This window comes from Salmo trutta, chromosome 17, assembly GCF_901001165.1.
Source record: "Salmo trutta chromosome 17, fSalTru1.1, whole genome shotgun sequence".
NCBI lineage: Eukaryota > Metazoa > Chordata > Actinopteri > Salmoniformes > Salmonidae > Salmo > Salmo trutta.
In genome coordinates this window covers 24,997,721-25,019,766 of record NC_042973.1, presented here as the reverse complement: position 1 = coordinate 25,019,766, position 22,046 = coordinate 24,997,721, and the positions used below count along the sequence as shown (strand labels likewise).

General features: G+C 48.4%; 1 protein-coding gene across 2 annotated transcripts in view; it reads right to left on the bottom strand.

Moving 5' to 3' along the window:
• Positions 1 to 22,046, bottom strand: part of LOC115151921 (zinc finger protein 423) — a 145,993-nt gene that overhangs the window by 90,988 nt on the left and 32,959 nt on the right. For both annotated transcript variants that reach the window (XM_029696273.1, XM_029696274.1), the window contains exon 3: positions 11,000 to 11,206. In XM_029696273.1, the coding sequence (XP_029552133.1) occupies positions 11,000 to 11,206 (207 nt within the window). The remainder of the gene's footprint in view (positions 1 to 10,999; positions 11,207 to 22,046) is intronic.

Genomic DNA, 22,046 nt, shown 5'->3' with positions numbered 1-22,046 from the left:
AGAAAATGCTTCCATACAGGGATCCATCTCAGGCCACTACAGGACGGATAAGAGAGGGATAGAGGGATGAGGGGGCCAGGTTTTAGGGCAGACTCAACAGGGTGAGAGGAGGGAGAGATGAGGGGAAGTGGGAGTGGGGCATGTTTTGGGACAGACTCAACAGGGTGAGAGGAGGGAGAGATGAGGGGAAGTGGGAGGGGGCCAGGTTTTGGGACAGACTCAACAGGGTGAGAGGAGGGAGAGATGAGGGGAGGTGGGAGGGGCCAGGTTCTGGGACAGACTCAACAGGGTGAGAGGAGGGAGAGATGAGGGGAGGTGGGAGGGGGCCAGGTTTTGGGACAGACTCAACAGGGTGTATGAGACAGGGGGTGGGGGGGCGTCTCGACAGGGGTACTAGATTCCAAGGAAACAGTCTGTATCTCATTATCCTGGCTCCCTGTGAGGGGCCTGGTGACGGCTCCGTTCTGCCCCCCTCTAGGTCACAGGGTTAGCACGGCCCACAGGGGTCAACTCTCCCACAAACACCTCAACCCCACTAATCACCACCAACCAGAAACACACTACTATCTACACAACTAGGGGACAAAAACACCTGACCCAAACTATATTTACACATTAGGCCTCCAAACACACATTTTCACTGTTGTGAACAATGACAAATAAATAATAGGCCCTAATTTAAGAGGTAAACACCCATTCTCTTCCTGAAATCCTCAGCTATTGTGAATACCTGTTGCTATGACAGCCTACAGTAAATTACTGACAACAAACCCAATCATCTAGTCCCATAGTCTGAACATTGAACCAGCGTGTCAAATAAAGAGTAAACTACACTGAATTGAAACATAACGATATATTGGCTTCAAACACATAATAAATTACAATGTCTTGTACATGTATATTTTCATAAGCTGCATGAGTAAATATTTAATAAATATACACTAAAACCCTGTAGTACAGGAAAACAAATGAATGTATGGAAACACGCTACCCCCCCACACACACTCTCCTAAGACCCTGAAAAAAAACGGTATTCCACCAGATTTAGGCTTTTCTGGGCACACACAGACAACAAATATTTACTATCTGCTCTTCAGACTGCAAGCTGAACACGACGGCACACAAGGAGAGAGAAGGGGAAAAGAGAGGGAGAGCAAACAGGCTGAATACAAGGAGGTTAGCGCCAACACACACACACTTTTTGTGTCCTTTGGCAAACTCTTATTTTTTACTCTTGCATGAAGTACAAAAAAATGAAGAGAGGAGAAGAGAAGGAAAGGGAAGAGAAAACGTCCCCACAGAGTTTTTCTCCCTTCCTGGTGCGAGCGCGGGCCCCCGCTGAACCCCTGTGTAATTTCCAGTCCCTCAGAATGCAGGTATTAATAAAAGGCCCCATGGGGAACTGCACACAATATAACCCTACAATTTCAGGCATTATGAAAGGACGCCCCCAGGGGTCTTTGGCTCAAATTTCTGAAATGCAGGCATTGTAAAAAAGGCACTCCAGGGGAGTTCCCCCCTCAATAGAAATCTGCTGAATTCAAAGCATTTTCGGAGCCCTGGTGGGAGCCATTACTCCCCCTGGAAGCTTTTAAAAAATATATATATATATAATTTTTTTTACAAAACATGTGTTGCTGACATGTTGACAGATTGCTCAGTGAAGTGTTTAGGTGCATGCACAAGCCGGGTCTCTTCAGAGACAGAGCACCGCACTCTGCCAGAAAAGCTCTCAGCGCCCGCGCCCAAAACTGGTACCATCCATATTTTATAACAGGGAGAGGAAAGTAGGCTGGGGAGAGAGAGAAAGAGAAAGGGAAGAAGAACGAGAGAGGGACGGAACGATAGAAAAGAGGAATAGAAAAAAAACAAAGGGAGAACGCGAGAGGGGAACAAGGAATAGAGAAAGACAGGGAGGAATAGAGGGAGTGAGAACTGAAAAATGAACCCTGTGATGAAAAATGACTTTCAGTGTGCTTCACAACATCCCTCCTTCGTCTCACCCCCTTCTCCCTCTCGCCCTCTCTCCCTCCCCCTGCATGCTGTGCCCCCCTTCCATTCCCCCAATTCCCCTCTCTTATGGAGGCAGATCTCTTGCTCTCCCTGGAAAACCTGAGTTTACAACCAGCTGTGACTGCATTTGTATCTGTGCCAAGGGCTTAGTGGAGGAATCTTCAGGCCACCCTCGGTCTCCGAGCAGAGAGAGGGAGGGAAGGAGCGAGCGAGGGAGGGAGGAAGAAGGAGACAGGGGGAGAGAGATAAAGAGAAAGCAGCCATACCCATCTAACACCAGTAAGATACCCACAGTCCAACGCATTTACTCTGTCAAACACACTCAAAATAGCGTTTACTCAATAGATAGAAACAGACAAAACCACTCACATAAAAACCCCACACATATAGTACAAACACTTGTGTGTACACACACACACACACATGCACGCAGACACATGAACACGCACAGTATAGACAGAAAGTAGCAGTCTGGCGATTCTGGCTCAGGTTGCAGGACTCACACCCCATCCTCCTCTCACTATTCTCTCTCTGTTTCAACCTCTCCTTCTGTATCTCTCTCTCCCTCCCCCCTCCCTCCCCCTCGCTCTTCTCTCTCTCCCTCACTTCTCTCGCTCTCCCTCCCTCTCTTTCTATCCTTTTCTTTCGCTCTCTCGCCTTCCCTTTCTCTCCCTCCCTCTCAGTGGAGGAAAGTGATCTGTGGCTTTAATAAGAGCCCTGGCCTCACAGGATTCAGCTGCCGCCGTGACGACAGGCAGGAGATCGGGGCTGCTGGGGGCTGCTAGGGGGTGGGGGAGGACGGAAATGTATTCATGGCTTGGGGAACCTGGGGTGAGGGGGGCTGGGGGGCACCCTAGGGATGTCCAATCACCCAGGGGCCCCCGCCTCAAAAAAACACACTCTAGCCTCTTCATTCTCCTAACCCTCCTCTTTTTCAAGAAAGATTCCCTGGCAGGCTGGGGGCTCCAACACTATGCCCTCGTACTGAGGAGAGAGCACAGCTGCACCCAGAGAGATAGAAAGCCTCGTACTGAGGAGAGAGCACAGCTGCACCCAGAGAGATAGAAAGCCTCGTACTGAGGAGAGAGCACAGCTGCACCCAGAGAGATAGAAAGCCTCGTACTGAGGAGAGAGCACAGCTGCACCCAGAGAGATAGAAAGCCTCGTACTGAGGAGAGAGCACAGCTGCACCCAGAGAGATAGAAAGCCTCGTACTGAGGAGAGAGCACAGCTGCACCCAGAGAGATAGAAAGCCTCGTACTGAGGAGAGAGCACAGCTGCACCCAGAGAGATAGAAAGCCTCGTACTGAGGAGAGAGCACAGCTGCACCCAGAGAGATAGAAAGCCTCGTACTGAGGAGAGAGCACAGCTGCACCCAGAGAGATAGAAAGCCTCGTACTGAGGAGAGAGCACAGCTGCACCCAGAGAGATAGAAAGAGGTAGAGTAAAATAGAGAGAGACGGGGGAACATTTTTATATGATCTTAAGAAGGAAGAGAGAGAGGTAGAGTAAAATAGAGAGAGACGGGGGAACATTTTTATATGATCTTAAGAAGGAAGAGAGAGAGGTAGAGTAAAATAGAGAGAGAGAGATAAAGTGAGCAGTAGTGAGTGTCATATTCCAGTCTGTCTGTCTCATTACCAGGGTCATGGGTGACCGTACCAGGCAGACACAGGGCCAGAGCTCGACTTAAATATCCCAACACCCTGTACCAAACAAATACAGAATGCGCTAGCACTTTCATTAGTCTTATGTTGTAGAATGCATGCATGTTACGCATTTGTATGTATGAGACTGAATGCGTATCTGTGTGAGAGGAAACTATACATCAACTGCAGTGTTGTTAGAAGGATGCTGAAAGAAAGTGTCATTCACCCACTCCCCCCTCTCTGTCTTCCTCCCTTGCTATTTCTGAGGTGAAAGATAGTGTGTGCAGTGCAGTGCTTTTCTCCCTGTCGAGTCTGTAGCCCCCCTCTCACACACACACATACAGAGACCCATATACACACAGGCTCCCCCCCTCCTTGTCTGTGCTCCTAGCAGCTCCTCTCCGTCTCCTGAAGGTGGGTTAATTAGTGCTCACCTCCTATTTGTATCTGACAGGCCTAGGCAACACCCCCTCTCCTGACTGACAGCTCTTTCACCCACCCACAGAGCACCGCTGTTCAGCATCAGCAGCCCTGTCACTGCCTGCCTCGAAACTCTCGCTTGCTCGCTCGCCTGTTCTCTCCCTCTACTATTCTCTCCCACTCTCCCTCTATTCCTCACACTGTGCTTCCTTCAACATGCCTTAGTCTCCGGTTTAGTCATTCAAACACAGCCTACATTATGTAGAACACATATGATACACGTCCATTACTGTTTGTCTCAAGATTGATTTTGCAGTCACAGATGGAAATGTGATGGAGGTCAGGTGTGAAAAGGTTGTGAGCTGATGCATTCAGTTCAGGCATGACGCTCAGCTGCAGTCCAGAGATCACCCTGGACACTTCTGTGTGTGTGTGTGTGTGTGTGTGTGTCAATGTGCCAACTCTCTACCCCCCACTTGCCCGCTGCTATGCCACATGGGTTGAAGAGAGGAGTGTGTTTGTGATGGGAGAGGGGAGGGGGAAGTCTGCTATATATAAACCAGCCAAACTAAACGGAGGATGGCTGCATGGGGCCCCACAGAAGAGAGCGGAGGAGGTGGTGGTACTGGCCGGAGGGAGAGGGGAGTCTGAATGGCCCCATTGGCTCAAACTGGTCCACTGGTTCTGTGATGGTGCCTATGGTGTCTTAACCCCAGGGCCCCTCCTGACCCCCACCGCCCCCTCCCGGGCACTCGGCTCCAGCCCAGGCCTGACAGGCTGAGGGGAGGCAGGGGGCTGAGGGGAGGCAGGGGGCTGAGGGGAGGCAGGGGGCTGAGGGGAGGCAGGGGGCTGAGGGGAGGCAGGGGGCTGAGTGGAGGCAGGGGGCTGAGGGGAGGCAGGGGGCTGAGGGGAGGCAGGGGGCTGAGGGGAGGCAGGGGGCTGAGTGGAGGCAGGGGGCTGAGGGGCAGGGGGCGGGGTCAGCTGTGCAGAGCCGCAGGGGAGAAAGGGGATGCAGAGGGAGGTGAGGGGTTCTCACAGCCAGAGCCAAACCTTGGCCGGTCGCTGGGCAGCGGAGCGGAGCACCGAATGTTCTCCATTTGATCTCAAGGTTTTTTCAACCGCTCCTCAGGGAGCCAGTGCTCCAGATTTCTCCTCCTGTTGACTCTCCCCAGACTCTTCCTACACTATCTGTCTCTCTGACACACACACACACACACACACACACACACACACACACACACACACACACACACAATGTCAGACAGAATTAGAAATAGACAACAACAAAACAATTTCAACTACAGATAACATTAAACACCAAAAACATGGCATAGGCCTATGTCTTGTGGCAAGGAAATAAAGACATCCTCTCTAACACATAAACACATACACACTGTCCTTCTGCTTCCACTCAGCTAAAACAAACATGGCCGTTCCAGAACAATCAACAGCAGCAGGAGGAAAGAGGTACTGCAGTGTGTTTTACTCTATAAACGCCCAGCCCAGGACTGGACTGTAGTGGCTTGGCGGCCAGTCTGCTCAGAGCAGCTCACAGTCTGGCTGCTCACAGGGCTTCTGTACACTGGGTGGCCTATTGGTCATAAAAACATTTCAGGGGTGAAAACTAAAACAAAATCTAATGTGGCCTGTTGGGACTTTTATTAGCAGAAAAATATCTGGCTGTAGAGCGAGAGCAAGAGAGCGAGCAAGAGGGGGGCCAGAGCAAAGGAGACCATTACCCCATTAGGGCTGAGAGGGTTGAGGGGGCAGGCAGGAAAACAACGTGTTGAAAATGGGTTTTGGGTGAGTTGAGAGGCGCATGGCGCAGCGTTCTGGAGCAGACGGGTGGGCGGGTGAGAGGCAGGCGCAGGGCGGGCGGTGGAGGGAGCAGAGCAGGCCTTCGGCTCGACAGGCTGTCCAAACAAAGCTCCGGCCCACCAGGCCCCTACCAACACAGTTGCACAGCCCCCTGATACAAAGACACAGTCTAGAGTTACTGCTTCTCTCTGATATGCCCAGACAGGTCTGTGTGGATTGTGGCGCAAGACCCACACACAGCACACAGGGGGATATTACAGGATTCCAGGTGAAATTCACCAGTCACACTGGCTTATGTCAGCTGTGGAATGGAATTACTCCATCACATTGTGCCTGTGGTCAGTCCCCTTGCAGTCAATATGGCCTCCCAGACCCACATGTGATCAGAGTAATATCAAATTAATGGAGCCACGTTATGAGCCTGATGCTGTGAGGCTGAATTATCTGGTACCCGTCTAAACACCTGGGACCCATCCTCTAGTCTACTGTCATCCCCACAAGATGGCCTCCCAGCTCTGACTACCACCCATACCAAGATGGCCTCCCAGCTCTGACTACCACCCATACCAAGATGGCCTCCCAGCTCTGACTACCACCCATACCAAGATGGCCTCCCAGCTGTGACTACCACCCATACCAAGATGGCCTCCCAGCTCTGACTACCACCCATACCAAGATGGCCTCCCAGCTCTGACTACCACCCATACCAAGATGGCCTCCCAGCTTTGACTACCACCCATACCAAGATGGCCTCCCAGCTCTGACAACCACCCATACCAAGATGGCCTCCCAGCTCTGACAACCACCCATACCAAGATGGCCTCCGATTCTGTTGTTCCCTAATCAAGTGAGCATGTTGGAGCACACACACACACACACACACAGACACACACACACACACACACACACACACACACACACACACACCACACAGCGGTGGCCTGTGTTCATCCCCAACAGATAGAGGGAGGCAGCATCCTGTGCCACAGTCCCCCACAAGGCAGGTTCCCAGGGGTGCCACAGTGAACTTAAAAGGATTCGTCAGTGAATGTTTTTTAATTTACTGATCTTTTCAATAATAATAATAAAGCTGAGGTCCGGGGGGAAATGCCATCCCCCCCAGTCCAAGCCTGGGATTATTCTGCAATCTCCAGCACTCACTCCCTGGGGACCGTATGTTTTATCATTTCATTTCATTTGTTTCTTTTTCTCCACTCGTTCTCAGCTCAGCAACATGTAGTTCTCCCTCGACTGAGCTGAAATCACATCTCCCGGCCTTCAATCTGACAGGCAGAGGGATGGAGGAAGGAGAGGGAGGGAGTCGTCAAAGAGGAACATCAGTGTGAGACGCATCTTCTGGGTCATCCTCTGTCTATCAGCATTAGAGTAGACACCATGTAAATGCAAAGTATCTAATGTCCAGGCAACCCTTGGGTCACATACACCTTCCCTCCTCTCCACTGTGTTACAGTTCAGGCAATGCTTCTTCTCCCTGTCTGGAAGCCCCTAGCCCCCACCCTGACTCCCCCATCAAACAAACACACACACACACACACACACACACACACACACACACACACACACACACACACACACACACACACACACACACACACACACACAGTCTTGTACAACTAACCTTGTGGGGACACAGAATTCCGTCCCATTCAAAATCCTATTTTCCCTAACCCCGAACCCAACCCTAACCTGAAAACCTAACCTTAAACCTATTTCTAACCCTAATTCTAACCTTAACACTAAATCCCCTAGAAATAGCATTTGACCTTTTTGGGACCAACAAAATGCCCCAAGTTGGTCATATTTTTGTTTGTTTGCTATTCTTGTGGGAACATAAACACATCCACACACACACACACACACACACACACACACACACACACACACACACACACACACACACACACAAAGCACACGCTAAGGGCTGTTGTGTTAGGAGCTTGAGTGGCTCTGTCGATCGTTTTTGCACTCGTTAAGGAGCAGGCCTTGATTAATCTGCTAGGAAACAGATGCCCCTGCAGGGCGCCTTTGAGCCTTTCATTAATTACACTGCTCCTAATATTGCCTATTGTGTGCGTGTGTGCCCTGTATTAGCTTTAAACAAGTCTGTCCCTTAGGAACAATAACAACACTGGCGTTAGTGGCGTATGACTACAGCCAACAGCAATAAGAGTCCGGAGAGGTGGGGGCGGCCCTTAGCCACTTAGAACCAATCATGTGGCTGGACTTTAAGTGAAATCAATATAAACGTGGTCGCATGTCACAGTCGTTTAGTCTCAGACTTCAGAGTACTGGAAATTTGTAAACTGAGACGGGTCCAAAAGGTAAGACTGGATATACATACTAAAACAACCTCAACCCAGTCAGACAGTCATCTCAGGACACAGACACAGGTTGGATTTATATTCCATCTACCATGGTAATGTTTATGTATACACACACCTTCTTATTCTGAAAACTGCAGGCATCTAGTGCATCGCCACGGCAAAATCATTGCCATCACTGCAATTAAAATATATATATAACTATAATAACTATATAATAAAATAAATCATAGTATTTGTACCTAACTTACTTTGGATAATCTGTCTGGGTACAACACTGTTGTAAAGGTTATTTAGCTCTTTGTGCCACATTTGGCAGCCAAACCGAGCCTAGCGGTTAAGAGCGTTGGGCCAGGAACCAAAATGTTGCTGGTATGAATCCCCGAGCCGGCAAGGTGGAAAAATCTGCCGTTCTACCCTTGAGCAAGAAGTTAACCCCTAACAACTGCTCCCCAAGCGCCAACGATTTGGATGTCAATTAATGCACTGCTCTGATTCAGAGGGGTTGGGTTAAATGCAGAAGATACATTTAGGTTGAACTGATTAGGTATCCCCTTTTCCCCGTGCACTGTCCTTGAGACAGCGTGCCAGGCACTGGTACGGAATACACATTTGGAACTTCGTCACTCCTCCTCCTCAGCCCTCACCGAGTTAAGTCTCACCCCCCCCCTGCAGTTTCATGAGGTCAGTATTTTTGGTGGAAAACTGCTAACGTCTAGCAATTCTACAAATTGTTCAATGGGGCAAGGAGAACAAAATTGCAGTTTTATAGCTAACCTCATACTATTCTACACATTTTGCCATGAGACAGAGAAAATGTTGCTGTTTTAAAGCTAATTTCCGTAGCTAGAGAGTTCACCTAGTGTTTACTGTACATATTTCCTACCATTCAACAATATAATAACTGTGCATGTTTCATGTTTTTTGTGGGCCTCAGAAAAAGCAGTGGCTGCTTTCGTAACAGCTAACTGGGATCCTAATAAAATACCAAATGACTATGGGAAAAGGGTTATTTGATAGTCTACTGTTTAAATACTGCACAAGGTATTGGATTGATTGAATTGAAAAGTTGTATTGACCTGAGCTCCATGTCCCATAAGCACCCTGTGTTTGTAGATGTAACCCACCCTGTGTTTGTAGATGTAACCCACCCTGTGTTTGTAGATGTAATCCACCCTGTGTTTGTAGATGTAACCCGCCCTGTGTTTGTAGATGTAACCCGCCCTGTGTTTGTAGATGTAATCCGCCCTGTGTTTGTAGATGTAATCCGCCCTGTGTTTGTAGATGTAACCCGCCCTGTGTTTGTAGATGTAACCCGCCCTGTGTTTGTAGATGTAACCCGCCCTGTGTTTGTAGATGTAACCCGCCCTGTGTTTGTAGATGTAGCCCGCCCTGTGTTTGTAGATGTAACCCGCCCTGTGTTTGTAGATGTAGCCCACCCTGTGTTTGTAGATGTAACCCACCCTGTGTTTGTAGATGTAACCCACCCTGTGTTTGTAGATGTAACCCACCCTGTATTTGTAGATGTAACCCACCCTGTGTTTGTAGATGTAACCCACCCTGTGTTTGTAGATGTAACCCACCCTGTGTTTGTAGATGTAACCCACCCTGTATTTGTAGATGTAACTCACCCTGTGTTTGTAGATGTAGCCCACCCTGTGTTTGTAGATGTAGCCCACCCTGTGTTTGTAGATGTAGCCCACCCTGTGTTTGTAGATGTAACCCACCCTGTGTTTGTAGATGTAGCCCACCCTGTGTTTGTAGATGTAACCCACCCTGTGTTTGTAGATGTAACCCACCCTGTGTTTGTAGTTGTAACCCACCCTGTGTTTGTAGTTGTAACCCACCCTGTGTTTGTAGATGTAACCCACCCTGTGTTTGTAGATGTAACCCACCCTGTATTTGTAGATGTAACCCACCCTGTGTTTGTAGATGTAACCCACCCTGTGTTTGTAGATGTAACCCACCCTGTGTTTGTAGATGTAGCCCACCCTGTGTTTGTAGATGTAGCCCACCCTGTGTTTGTAGATGTAGCCCACCCTGTGTTTGTAGATGTAACCCACCCTGTGTTTGTAGATGTAGCCCACCCTGTGTTTGTAGATGTAGCCCACCCTGTGTTTGTAGATGTAGCCCACCCTGTGTTTGTAGATGTAGCCCACCCTGTGTTTGTAGATGTAGCCCACCCTGTGTTTGTAGATGTAACCCACCCTGTGTTTGTAGATGTAACCCACCCTGTATTTGTAGATGTAACCCACCCTGTGTTTGTAGATGTAGCCCACCCTGTGTTTGTAGATGTAACCCACCCTGTGGATCTCTTACCTGCAGGGTGGTGGATTTATTTCAATGTTTGTATAATGTCTTACCTGCAGGGTGGTGGATTTATTTCAATTTGTATAATGTCTTACCTGCAGGGTGGTGGATTTATTTAAATGTTTGTATATTGTCTTACCTGCAGGGTGGTGGATTTATTTAAATGTTTGTATATTGTCTTACCTGCAGGGTGGTGGATTTATTTAAATGTTTGTATATTGTCTTACCTGCAGGGTGGTGGATTTATTTAAATGTTTGTATAATGTCTTACCTGTAGGGTGGTGGATTTATTTAAATGTTTGTATATTGTCTTACCTGCAGGGTGGTGGATTTATTTAAATGTTTGTATAATGTCTTACCTGCAGGGTGGTGGATTTATTTAAATGTTTGTATAATGTCTTACCTGCAGGCTGGTGGATTTATTTCAATGTTTGTATAATGTCTTACCTGCGGGGCAGTGGTTGGTGCGGTGGTCAGTCAGCTCGGCCAGACACTCAAAGTCCTGCTGGCAGTTATCGCAGGTGAAGATGGACTCATCGTCCAGGTCATCGTCCCCAATGCGATCGTCATGGCTGGTGACACTATGGTCGCCGTCCTCCAGGGCTGCACGCTGCTCCTTCCTCTCCGCCTCTCGGTCTGCTACAGCAGGGACATCTAGGACAACAACGCAGAGAGAGAGACACTGAGAACACAGTGGAATGGAACACAGACAGCTGGAACTACTGATCTACTGCAGAACCATCTGAGGTAATAGAATCAGATTAGTTTTTGATTGAGTCAATTTGTACCAGGAATTGACCCGGACAAACATTATTTCAGGTCCATCTCATACTAAAGATGTCCTTGCTCACATTATCTGTGTGTGCGCTTTCTAATAGAGGGTCTATGTGAGGTGGCATCTGAAGGAGGTACGAGGACTCAGGACTCTGGAGGGACAAGGCTCATGACAGCCTATGTGCCCACCTCATGGCATACAGTGAGGACTGAGGAGGACCAGTGGTAAAATCTGCCTCCGCAATCCTTCCTCCACCATTGTGGCTCCATTTTCACACCATATTATCACATTAAACGCTCTGTTCCAAAAGGACTGCACTGAAGACAGGAGGGAGGGAGAAGGGGATGGGGAGAGGGATAGAGGGAGAGAAAGAGAGCGAGAGAGGGATTGAGAGAAAGAAAGAGGGGAATGTGCTTACAGAAGAGGAGGGAGGTAAAGGGAAAGAGGGAGTGAGTGTGGTTTTGCTGGCTGGCTCCCTAAGGCTCCACATCCTCTCTAATCATGGTGGACTTGTGCAATCAGAGGAGAGTAGGAGGAGACCATTCCTGCGCTCCACAGCTCTGATCAGCTCTAATTTGGCAGTGCCCACTGCCCAGCACTCTGCCCGCCACTCTGCTTCTGGTAATGGGCTCTGACCCACGGGTGGGTTAGGCCTGGCCCCAGCCAACTGCAGCCCCACACTGAAGCCCCACAGCACAGCCTAGGTGTTAGGTAGGTGGTGTTGGGGAGAGAGAGAGATGTGGGGGTCTGGTCTGGATCAAATAGATAGATACTGGCTGTGGAGGTGTTCCAATTCCACACTCGTCCTCTCGGGGAGAGGTGTGGAGGGTGGATGGAGGGATAGATGGGCGTTTAGGGGGGAGAGGAGGGGGAGGGAGGGTTACGGCCATCTGTCCAGTGGTGAAAGCACCGTCTGGACAGGGAGGAGAGTAGCCCCTAACTGACGCTACACAGACACTGTCCTACACTGCTGTTACAAAGACACAGGCGCCTTACACACAGACTACACATCTAGACATAACATACCCACATGTTCATTGACATGCGCCTTAAATAAACAATATTTCATACTAGCAGTCAAACACATGCAAATGAATTCCCAATCAAACAATAAAAACACAAACACAAACACACAAACCCTCATTCGCCCAGGTGCCCTCACGCCAGAGGTATGGCTACTGTCAACTCCAGTACATGCCAGCACAACCTGCTACCATGACAACAAGGGAGGAGCCAGACGGGATCTTGCTCTGCCCCTTCTCCTTCCCTCTACTCCACAGGGCTCAGGGAGATGGATGGGGCTCGGCAGGAGGAAGAGGAGAGGATGAGAGTGCCTGGCACGGTTGGGAGGGTGTTTGGTGTAGGGGGCGCCCCATGCCATCCAGCACGCCCTCCCCAGCCCCCCGTCACCCCCGCTCTGCAGCATCCCCCCTCCCCTCCAGTAAGTGTTTCCAATCTCTGAGGGAGGAGGGGGTCTCAGGAGGGGGTCCGGCGCACACTTCATTTAGAGGCCTGCTACACAGTGCTGCTGCCTCCGTCATTAGGCCTCCCTGGATGTGCCTGCTACTGGGGAAGATTGATATGGCTGTGGCGCGCGCCCCAGCTGTAACCACTGCAGCTCCAGCAGTGGCCCTGATAAACGCAGAGCACACTATTTATCTGGAGGGAGGAGAGAAGACGAGAGGGAGGCTGGGGGGAGCAGGTGGGGGAATTTGGTGGTGGTGGTGTGTGTACATGTACATGTGTGTGTGTATGTCGCTGCGGGATAATGGTCCTGATTGGAGGAGATTCGTTTTCAGAAGAGGTGACATACCAGTTGACGTAAACAAAGAGCTGGTTTCTCTACCTGGTTTAGATCACACCACTGGAATATGAGTCACACTACAGACACAGACGCAAAGACAAACTTTGGCACCATGAATATACAGAGTAGCTATAGTCTAACGTTATCATCCATACAGCAACACTGCCCTCAGAGGCAAAGACAAAATATACACTACATAATCACCCAACCACAGTCAGCATGCACATGCTTACAGCCACACACATACACACAAAGAACTAGATGTGCCGTAATGTGTGCTGAGGTCATTACTAATAAGGCTCTGCAGAGTCGTTTGAGAGTGTTTTCAAACATAATTCAATTTGAGGGGAGGAAACCGAAATGAAATGAGGGCTTACGTTGGAAGTGGTGTCCAAGGGAATGAATGATTTCTAAAGGGCCATTCAGAAGAACAAGGCCTCTTTATGCCCCCAGGTATATTCTTAGAGCCCATATTTCTCACCCAGAAAGCCTACTTTCTTCCTACCCGTCTGATAGGCTGGAGAACTAAATATGCACAGCGCTCTGTCAATATTTTATGCAACGACAGCACTGCTAAGGTTCAGTCTTCCTCTGAAACTAATAAACAGCAGTGTTCCTAGATTTCATGTAGCAAACAAAAATTGCATGCATGTGTAAGGTCAATAACACTCTTAGAAAAATAGGTGCTATCTAGAACCTAAAAGGGTTCTTCGGTTATCCCCATAGGAGAACCCTTTGAAGAACCATTTCTGGTTCCATGTAGAACCCTTTTGGTTCAAGGTAGAAACTTTTTGGGTTCCATGTAGAAACCCTTTCCAGAGAGGGTTCTACATGGAACCCAAAAGGGTTCTACCTGGAACCAAAAATGGTTCAAAACAACAAAAACACCTACCTGATAACTCATTGGTGGTCTCATGAAGATAGTTTCAGCTGACCCCATTACCTTCTTCCATACTCCTCTCTCTATTCCTCTCTCTATTCTGGTCTCTATTCCTCTCCCTCTACTTTTGCTTGCATATGTTAGTTTTATCACTAATTTATAGTCCACTCCTAGCTATAGTCCACCCCCTCCCCAGTCTCCCGTCCAGAGTAGGAACACTTAATGAGGGCCTGGGGCTCCCAGAGGTGTGTGTGGGGGGGGGGGGGGAGCGTTAGGGACACAGGCAGGATCTGTGTGGCGGGCAGCAACAGTCCCAGCAGCACACGTCACGTCTCCCTGTGCCAGCTGGAGCTCCGGTCCCCCACTCTGCAGAGTGCCATTATCTCTGAGTCACAGACTGTCCCCACGCCAAGAGGCCGACCAAAACAGACACAAACGCATACTCCCTCACAAAAACACATACTATCACACACTCACAAGCACAGTCAAATAAACACACACATGCACGCATGCACATGCACACACACACAGACACACGGCAGGTAGCCATGGCAGGTAGCGTGTTGGGCCAGTAACCACTGACAATGTGAAAAAATCTGCCAATGTGCCCTTGAGCACCACACTTGTTCCAGGGTCGCCGTTGATAATGGCAGACGCAGGCTGTGACCCCACTCTCTGAGGGTCTCAGGGAGAGTGGGATACCCAAAAAAACCCATTTCCATTTCACACTACATGTGCGAAATAGGACAAATATAAGCACCCACGAAATTATTGTAAAATTATAAACACATTAAGATATTCACAAAACGTGCACCCAAACACACACATCCACAAATACACACTTGCAAAAAAATCTATATGTGTGTGCATGTGTGTTTATGAGAGGGAGGATGGTGTCTAATGCTTGCAGATAATGCCCCTCTCTCTCTCTCTCCCTCTAACAGACATGTTTGTGTGGGGTAATTAGATGAAGAGAAGTGAATTAACAGAATCCATAGAGCAGTGGTGTTGCTGAGGAGAGCCCCGCCTTGCTGGGACCCGCTAATTACCGCTCGTTAGGTTGATATGTTTTTTTGTCCCCCTGTTTTAACGGTGCAAAGCTCCAACATGAGATCTGGGAAATAATTAGGTGCTGAGCGATGTGGGCTTAATGGACACCGCCAGGCATGCGACGGGGGAGACACCACAAGACAAAAGCAACGGCAATGACCAAGAGTGTCTTTCGGTCTTCTTCATTTTCTCTCCCCATCTCTTTCACTCCACCACCAGAGTCCAGCTATCACCATCCTAGAGTTACAATGAGGGGGTGAATTAGTGGGCACGTAAAGCAATCTATTCTCACTACTTTAGAAAAAAAACCAACTCAAATATAAGTCAAATGGTTGGGAATTTTTCATAGATGCTCCCTCCCCTCCACTCAACCTGCTCAGAACCAAAACCAACAGTGCCTTTTGAATTGTGACATTTAAAGTGAAACGTCTTATGATCCCCCTTGGCTAGATCCAGCCCCAGCCTTCTGCTCTGCCCTGACCTCTGGAGGCAGTCTCCTACTACTCACACAGTACAGTGGGCACGCAACGGAAGTACTATAATACACAGAGGGAGAACACAGGCAAACAGCAAACGGAAGGGGAATACACAGTCATTTTAATGGAGTCCTCAGTGACCCAGAGTGAGCGAGAAACTGTACGGCCTAGCGGTTTTAGCACAAAACCCCCTCCTGAGTCAGATCTACATGTTGGAGCGTTGCTATGAGCCAAGACAGAGGCCTGTTTGGGACACGATCGCCCTGAGAGAGACATAAATCTGCAGGACACCTGGCCCTGGGTCAGCCAAACATTGCCGGAACACCACCACACTGCCATCCCTATCCAGCCTGCAGCCTGGGAGCTGGAAAAATATGAGCTCCAAGTTCCACCAGTCCAGTGTTTTTATAAAAAACAACTAGAGTACAAGGCTGCCTTTCAACTCTCTACAGCACACACACACTTATACACACCTTCAAACCAACCGGAGGCAGCCAAGTGAAGTATAACATGGATTGGCTGCAAATAGCTCTAGCTGGAGTATGTTTGAGAGGAGATTCAGAAGGAACGCTCCACTTTACTGAGAGCATGAGTCAGGAAGGCTACAGCGGATAGATGGCAACAATGGATAGATATTATGGGATATTCTGAATTAAGTTTGAGGTGCATACCATTGTATTTACTCTGCCTGGTAAATTCTTTCACTATTTCCTGAGTGAAAACAACATGTTTTTGTTAGGGACATTCAGTGTGCCCAAGGCAAGTGACTCTCACCTTAAAGGAAAACACATAACACCTTGTGCACTTTAAAAAGCGACCTCTAATCGCTGTGGAAGGTTTACTGGGTTTACAGCGTGAGAAAAGTTCATTTGTACAGTGTTGTATGGATCTGTAAACCTCCTGAACTGGCCTATAGGCTTCACGTATGCTGTCAGGTGCATACAGTATGGGTACTAACAAAAGGTCACTGAGCAGGTGCAGCTGGATGCGGCCGCATTGCCTCTGTCTCTCTGGGGAGCCCTCTCCTTCTCCCAGTAAACAGGGGGACCTATTTAAAGCAGGCCTCTCTCCACAGCTCCACTGTCCTCTGGCAACTGTGTTTTCACAATAAGGGTGCCCCCCAGGGAGCCAGCAGAGGCTGTGTACCAGGCTCAGATTGTGTTTCTATCCAAACCCCCACCCCCCCCAGAGAGGCAGGGAGGCAGGGGAGCACAGCACCCAACACCATCGCCTTCACCCAGAGAGGATGATGAAAACCAACAGGCGTCATGGAAGGAAGAGAGCAAATTAAATCACACAAACAGCCTGACAGCTGCTCACCAATGCCATCACCTGTTCCAGCCTGTGGCTTCGCACACGAACACCACACACACACACACACACACACACACACACACACACACACACAAGCACGTACCTCCACTTCACACATAAAAACCATAGTGTTCCTATAGCGATGACACCATACTGTTCCCGTAGCGATGACACCGTACTGTTCCTATAGCGATGACACCAGAGTGTTCCTGTAGCGATGACACCATAGTGTTTCTGTAGCGATGACGCCATACTGTTCCTGTAGCGATGACGCCATACTGTTCCCATAGCGATGGCACCATACTGTTCCTATAGCGATGACACCATAGTGTTTCTGTAGCGATGACGCCATACTGTTCCCGGAGCGATGACGCCATACTGTTCCCATAGCGATGGTACCATACTGTTTCTGTAGCGCTGACACCATACTGTTTCTGTAGCGATGACACCATAGTGTTTCTGTAGCGATGACACCATAGTGTTTCTGTAGCGATGACACCAAACTGTTCCCATAGCAATGACACCATACTGTTCCTGTAGCGATGACACCATAGTGTTTCTGTAGCGATGACGCCATACTGTTCCCGTAGCGATGACGCCATACTGTTCCCATAGCGATGGCACCATACTGTTTCTGTAGCGCTGACACCATACTGTTTCTGTAGCGATGACACCATAGTGTTTCTGTAGCGATGACACCATAGTGTTTCTGTAGCGATGACACCAAACTGTTCCCGTAGCAATGACACCATACTGTTCCTGTAGCGATGACACCATAGTGTTCCTATAGCGATGACACCATACTGTTCCTATAGCGATGACACCATACTGTTCCTATAGCGATGACACCATACTGTTCCTATAGCGATGACACCATAGTGTTCATGTAGCGATGACACCATAGTGTTCCTATAGCGATGACACCATAGTGTTCATGTAGCGATGACACCATAGTGTTCCTGTAGCGATGACACCATACTGTTCCTGTAGCGATGACACCATACTGTTCCTATAGCGATGACACCATAGTGTTCCTGTAGTGATGACACCATACTGTTCCTGTAGCGATGACACCATAGTGTTCCTGTAGCGATGACACCATACTGTTCCTGTAGCGATGACACCATAGTGTTTCTGTAGCGATGACACCATACTGTTCCTATAGCGATGACACCATAGTGTTCCTATAGCGATGACACCATACTGTTCCTGTAGCGATGACACCATCCTGTTCCTGTAGCGATGACACAATAGTGTTCCTATAGCGATGACACCATAGTGTTCCTCTAGCGATGACACCATAGTGTTCCTCTAGCGATGACACCATAGTGTTCCTCTAGCGATGACACCATAGTGTTCCTATAGCGATGACACCATACTGTTCCTATAGCGATGACAACATACTGTTCCTATAGCGATGACACCATAGGTGTTCCTGTAGCGATGACACCATACTGTTCCTGTAGCGATGACACCATAGTGTTCCTATAGCGATGACACCATAGTGTTCCTATAGCGATGACACCATACTGTTCCTATAGCGATGACACCATACTGTTTCTGTAGCGATGACACCATACTGTTCCTGTAGCGATGACACCGTAGTGTTTCTGTAGCGATGACACCATACTGTTCCTGTAGCGATGACACCATACTGTTCCTGTAGCGATGACACCATAGTGTTCCTTTAGTGATGACACCATACTGTTCCTATAGCGATGACACCATAGTGTTCCTATAGCGATGACACCATACTGTTCCTATAGCGATGACACCATAGTGTTCCTATAGCGATGACACCACACTGTTCCTATAGCGATGACACCATACTGTTCCAATAGCGATGACACCATAGGTGTTCCTGTAGCGATGACACCATACTGTTCCTGTAGCGATGACACCATAGTGTTCCTGTAGCGATGACACCATAGTGTTCCTATAGCGATGACACCACACTGTTCCTATAGCGATGACACCATACTGTTCCAATAGCGATGACACCATAGGTGTTCCTGTAGCGATGACACCATACTGTTCCTGTAGCGATGACACCATACTGTTCCTGTAGCGATGACACCATACTGTTCCTGTAGCGATGACACCATAATGTTCCCGTAGCGATGACACCGTACTGTTCCTATTGCGATGACACCAGAGTGTTCCTGTAGCGATGACACCATAGTGTTTCTGTAGCGATGACGCCATACTGTTCCTGTAGCGATGACGCCATACTGTTCCCATAGCGATGGCACCATACTGTTCCTTAGCGATGACACCATAGTGTTTCTGTAGCGATGACGCCATACTGTTCCCGTAGCGATGACGCCATACTGTTCCCATAGCGATGGTACCATACTGTTTCTGTAGCGCTGACACCATACTGTTTCTGTAGCGATGACACCATAGTGTTTCTGTAGCGATGACACCAAACTGTTCCCATAGCAATGACACCATACTGTTCCTGTAGCGATGACACCATAGTGTTCCTATAGCAATGACACCAAACTGTTCCCATAGCAATGACACCATACTGTTCCTATAGCGATGACACCATACTGTTCCTGTAGCGATGACACCATACTGTTCCTGTAGCGATGACACCATACTGTTCCTGTAGCGATGACACCATACTGTTCCTGTAGCGATGACACCATACTGTTCCTATAGCGATGACACCATAGTGTTCATGTAGCGATGACACCATAGTGTTCCTATAGCGATGACACCATAGTGTTCATGTAGCGATGACACCATACTGTTCCCGTAGCGATGACACCGTACTGTTCCTATAGCGATGACACCAGAGTGTTCCTGTAGCGATGACACCATAGTGTTTCTGTAGCGATGACGCCATACTGTTCCTGTAGCGATGACACCATACTGTTCCTATAGCGATGACACCATACTGTTCCTATAGCGATGACACCATACTGTTCCTATAGCGATGACACCATAGTGTTCATGTAGCGATGACACCATAGTGTTCCTATAGCGATGACACCATAGTGTTCATGTAGCGATGACACCATAGTGTTCCTGTAGCGATGACACCATACTGTTCCTGTAGCGATGACACCATACTGTTCCTATAGCGATGACACCATAGTGTTCCTGTAGTGATGACACCATACTGTTCCTGTAGCGATGACACCATAGTGTTCCTGTAGCGATGACACCATACTGTTCCTGTAGCGATGACACCATAGTGTTTCTGTAGCGATGACACCATACTGTTCCTATAGCGATGACACCATAGTGTTCCTATAGCGATGACACCATACTGTTCCTGTAGCGATGACACCATCCTGTTCCTGTAGCGATGACACAATAGTGTTCCTATAGCGATGACACCATAGTGTTCCTCTAGCGATGACACCATAGTGTTCCTCTAGCGATGACACCATAGTGTTCCTCTAGCGATGACACCATAGTGTTCCTATAGCGATGACACCATACTGTTCCTATAGCGATGACAACATACTGTTCCTATAGCGATGACACCATAGGTGTTCCTGTAGCGATGACACCATACTGTTCCTGTAGCGATGACACCATAGTGTTCCTATAGCGATGACACCATAGTGTTCCTATAGCGATGACACCATACTGTTCCTATAGCGATGACACCATACTGTTTCTGTAGCGATGACACCATACTGTTCCTGTAGCGATGACACCGTAGTGTTTCTGTAGCGATGACACCATACTGTTCCTGTAGCGATGACACCATACTGTTCCTGTAGCGATGACACCATAGTGTTCCTTTAGTGATGACACCATACTGTTCCTATAGCGATGACACCATAGTGTTCCTATAGCGATGACACCATACTGTTCCTATAGCGATGACACCATAGTGTTCCTATAGCGATGACACCACACTGTTCCTATAGCGATGACACCATACTGTTCCAATAGCGATGACACCATAGGTGTTCCTGTAGCGATGACACCATACTGTTCCTGTAGCGATGACACCATAGTGTTCCTGTAGCGATGACACCATAGTGTTCCTATAGCGATGACACCACACTGTTCCTATAGCGATGACACCATACTGTTCCAATAGCGATGACACCATAGGTGTTCCTGTAGCGATGACACCATACTGTTCCTGTAGCGATGACACCATACTGTTCCTGTAGCGATGACACCATACTGTTCCTGTAGCGATGACACCATAGTGTTCCTATAGCGATGACACCATAATGTTCCTATAGCGATGACACCATAGTGTTCCTATAGCGATGGCACCATACTGTTCCTATAGCGATGGCACCATACTGTTCATGTAGCGATGACACCATAGTGTTCCTGTAGCGATGACACCATAGTGTTCCTATAGCGATGACACCATAGTGTTCCTATAGCGATGACACCATACTGTTCCTATAGCGATGACACCATACTGTTCCTATAGCGATGACACCATACTGTTCCTATAGCGATGACACCATACTGTTCCTATAGCGATGACACCATAGTGTTCCTATAGCGATGACACCAGAGTGTTCCTATAGCGATGACACCATAGTGTTCCTATAGCGATGACACCATACTGTTCCCGTAGCGATGACACCGTACTGTTCCTATTGCGATGACACCAGAGTGTTCCTGTAGCGATGACACCATAGTGTTTCTGTAGCGATGACGCCATACTGTTCCTGTAGCGATGACGCCATACTGTTCCCATAGCGATGGCACCATACTGTTCCTATAGCGATGACACCATAGTGTTTCTGTAGCGATGACGCCATACTGTTCCCGTAGCGATGACGCCATACTGTTCCCATAGCGATGGTACCATACTGTTTCTGTAGCGCTGACACCATACTGTTTCTGTAGCGATGACACCATAGTGTTTCTGTAGCGATGACACCAAACTGTTCCCATAGCAATGACACCATACTGTTCCTGTAGCGATGACACCATAGTGTTCCTATAGCAATGACACCAAACTGTTCCCATAGCAATGACACCATACTGTTCCTATAGCGATGACACCATACTGTTCCTGTAGCGATGACACCATACTGTTCCTGTAGCGATGACACCATACTGTTCCTGTAGCGATGACACCATACTGTTCCTGTAGCGATGACACCATAGTGTTCCTATAGCGATGACACCATACTGTTCCTATGGCGATGACACCATAGTGTTCATGTAGCGATGACACCATAGTGTTCCTATAG